A 3,665-nucleotide genomic window follows, 5' to 3' on the forward strand; every position below is an offset into this window, starting at 1 on the left:
ATTTCTTCTTCCTTAGGAAAGGTAATCTCTGAGGAAATGGTCTTGAGGGAGTCTCTGTCTTAAAAGTCAGACCACTGTGATCTGTAATCTAGAATAAATCTCTTTAGTTTCCTGTTATCCACTGATCAGGAAAAGGCACAGTTTCCTTCCTGGAAGCTGGAGGGGTGGGCCAATAAACAATTGGGAGTCATGTTATCCAATGCAGAAAGAGTTACAGGATAAATTAGAAGTTCTGATCCTTTGATTCAGACTGGGAGGAGAGAGCTCTGAGCTCAAAGGTATCATCCTTTATTCACTAGGGTCGTTTTCCTCCCCGGAAAGGCTGTGGACAAGAAGCAGTAGAATATAGCATTAAGACTCTAAAAAAGGTGAGTTCCTGTCTGACACTGGTCAGTCATGTGACATGGAGGTTACAGGTGGAAACTGTGAGAGTCAGACTGCCGAATTTCACCTTCTGGCTGCAACTCAGTGGTCTGGGGACTTCGGCCTAGTTATGTAATTTTGGTTATCTCATCTATAAAATGAGGATTATAAAGTGTTATATTCACATAGCTCTTAGAACAGAGCCTCTCATAGTAACCACTCAATAACTGTTAGCTTTAAAAAATTATTATTAAACCTACAGCTACTTGAGCTCAGAGATCTTGGAAATATGTGAGTTGCCTTCTTGATTTGACAGTGCTGACCCAGAGGTGGAAGCTCTGAGCAGAGCCACAGTGGCTTCTGCCTGTAAGGACTTTCTCCAGGGAAGAGGCCCAGGTTTCAGCAACTGAAGCAGAGGCATGAGAGGGAAGGACATAGAAAAGGGACCGACTTAAAGATCTGAAAGACACCCAGCTTATTTTTAGTACTCTTCTCTCCAGCAGCACCAGATTTCATTTTGGAGGCAAAGTTTAGCCTCCTGTTGTACTCTGGAAGTTAAAGCTATTTGGAAGGTGAAGATAGATCCATAGCAAGTGGTAAGAACCTTCCTACCAATGTTCAAGTCACTCTGTGGATTCCTTTTTCAAGAACGGAGGATGGATACTGGGAAAGTGGTGGTGATATTTCTTTCTCTTTAAGTGGCCCTTCTTCTCTTGTCCCGACAGACCTCCCCCTCTCCACCCCGGAGGAGAATGGCTGCAGAGAACTCCTCCTCGGTGACAGAGTTTATCCTCGCAGGCTTGACCGACCAGCCGGGACTCCAGGTCCCCCTCTTCTTCCTGTTTCTGAGCTTCTACGTGGTCACCGTGTTGGGGAACCTGGGCTTGATAACCCTGATCGGGCTCAACTCTCACCTGCACACCCCCATGTACTGCTTCCTCTTCAACCTCTCTTCCATAGATTTCTGTTACTCCACTACCATCACCCCCAAAATGCTGATGAGCTTTGTCTCAAAGAAGAACATTATCTTGCATGCTGGGTGTATGACTCAGCTCTTCTTCTTCTGCTTCTTTGTCATCTCTGAGTCCTTTGTCCTGTCAGCGATGGCTTACGACCGTTATGCTGCCATCTGTAAACCGTTGTTGTACACGGTCACCATGTCCCCTCAGGTGTGTTTGCTCCTTTTGTTGGGTGTCTATGGGATGGGATTTGCTGGGGCCATGGCCCACACAGGAAGCATAATGAGTTTAACCTTCTGTGCAGACAACGTTGTCAATCATTTCATGTGTGACATCTTTCCTCTCCTTGAGCTCTCCTGTGACAGCACTAATGTGAATGAGCTGGTGGTCTTCATTGTTGTGGCCATTGACATTGGTGTGCCCACAGTCACCATCTTCATTTCTTACGCCCTCATCCTCTCCAGCGTCCTCCACATTCGTTCCACTGAGGGCAGGTCCAAAGCTTTCAGCACCTGCAGCTCCCACATCATCTCGGTTTCTCTTTTCTTTGGTTCTGGGGCATTCGTGTATCTCAAACCACCTTCCCTTTTGTCCCTTGACCAAGGGAAAGTGTCCTCCCTATTCTATACCATTGTGGTGCCCATGCTCAACCCATTAATCTACAGCTTGAGGAACAAGGATGTCAAAGTTGCCCTGAGAAAAACCTTGGGCAGAAAAATATTTTTTTAAGAAAAGAAAAAAGCACTATTTGAGGAAGGGGATACAATACTTTTTCTTTTTTCTTTTTTTTTTTTAGTTTGTATGTTTTCAGTGAGGGATCAAAGTTCCAGTTTTTATTCTGTCTTGTGTAGAAAGAGAATTTTAAATCTTTACATTTGGATGAGTGTTGAGTGCAGATTTACTCTCCCTGCTCCTACTCCACCTCAACTATTCCAAGATTTCTTCATTTTATGCAAATGTTTCTGACAATCATAGATCATTTAATCTTGAATGGGCCTTATAAGTCACTTAATCCAGCCTCCTCATTTAACAGCTATTGGGGACTTAAAAATATTATATATATTGCTCAAGGACACACAAATATCTGGTGCCACAACTAGGACTAGAATCCAGGCTTTCTGATGGATTTTGGATATGACCAGTGCCATTGTGCACACAATGAGCACAGGATGGCCACCTGCCTCATCTTCCACTCCAGCAGTGGGCCCCTCCCCCTACCCTTTACAAGAAGCCTCCTGACTTAAACAGAAACCCCTTTTGCTTCTGCAAGGGCGCAGTTCTCCACCCTGATCCACATTAGCATAATGACCCTCCTTGATGGTATCAGCCAGCCCTTGGCGCACTATATAAACTCTACCACCCCCACACCTGGTGCTGTCCTGCATTTACAGGGCAGCCCCGGGCTGCCAGCCACTTTGAGCACAGCCCGACAGATTTTCTTCCTTTAATAAAGCTTGAATGGTACCTGGCATCTCAGCTCACTTTTGAATTTCAATATACTTTGTTTTACTTTATGCCATGTTTTCTTGCTTTATTGCTGCCCTTGCAGATTTTCTTTTAAAAGTATTGAAAGAAAGTGAGCTGAGATGCCGGGTACCGTTCAAGCATTATTAAAGGAAGAAAATCTGCTGGGCTGTGCTCAAAGTGGCAGGCAGCCCAGGGCTGCGCTGAAAATGGAGGACAGCACCTAATATAGGGCGGTGGGAGCTTATATTGGTATGTTGGGGCTACGAGCTGGGTGATGTAATTCCGGGGTGGGGATTGAGTTAGGTCATCGGAATGGAGAGTTCTGCACATGCGGAAACACCCAAAGTTTTATTTTCTCTGAAACCATGAGGCTTCTTTTAAAAGAGAACGGGGGAGGGGAGGTGAGGAGGTGGATGGCGCTGTTTTGTATTTGGGCTTGTCTAAAATGATGCTGGTTATGTTGCAGATCTATTAAGTATGATAACTTAACACATTAAAACCTGATTCTATTCACAGTAATGTAATGTAACGTCTCAGTAAATAATTCTTGATTATTATCTTTTTTTTCCCCCAAGAGAATAGGAGATGAACATTTTTCATAAGTTGGGCTTGGCCAAATAACAAGAGAAGCGTATCAAGATTGTGGTGTGCAGGTAGCATTGAGTTAAAATCGAGGTCATGTGTGGAACCCTAGGGACCCAGTCTAGTGAATGAATCGGGAGTTCCATACGTTTAAGGGTTATAAAGATGCTTAGTGAAAAGTCATACATTATTTCAAGACTAAGAGAGTTAGAATTTAGAGCTATTACAAGGGTTAGTTGGGTGTTTGGGCTATGATGGAGAAATACATGGCTCAGAATAATCAACTAAGGGTCT

General features: G+C 44.1%; 1 protein-coding gene across 1 annotated transcript; it reads left to right on the forward strand.

Annotated features, from left to right (window-relative positions):
• Positions 1-1,112: 1,112 nt before the first annotated feature.
• On the forward strand, positions 1,113-2,088 carry LOC103582570 (olfactory receptor 8B12). Its single transcript, XM_008564123.1, has one exon. The coding sequence runs from the start codon at positions 1,116-1,118 to the stop codon at positions 2,049-2,051; it is 936 nt and encodes a 311-aa protein (XP_008562345.1). The 5' UTR covers positions 1,113-1,115; the 3' UTR covers positions 2,052-2,088.
• The last annotated feature ends 1,577 nt before the right edge of the window (positions 2,089-3,665 follow it).

The sequence above is a fragment of the Galeopterus variegatus genome, unplaced genomic scaffold (genome assembly GCF_000696425.1).
Source record: "Galeopterus variegatus unplaced genomic scaffold, G_variegatus-3.0.2 Scaffold16798, whole genome shotgun sequence".
Taxonomy (NCBI): domain Eukaryota; kingdom Metazoa; phylum Chordata; class Mammalia; order Dermoptera; family Cynocephalidae; genus Galeopterus; species Galeopterus variegatus.

What these genes read in the sequence shown, in the direction of transcription:
- LOC103582570 (XM_008564123.1), top strand. Translation starts at nt 1,116, where the DNA reads ATGGCTGCAGAGAACTCCTCCTCGGTGACAGAGTTTATCCTCGCAGGC.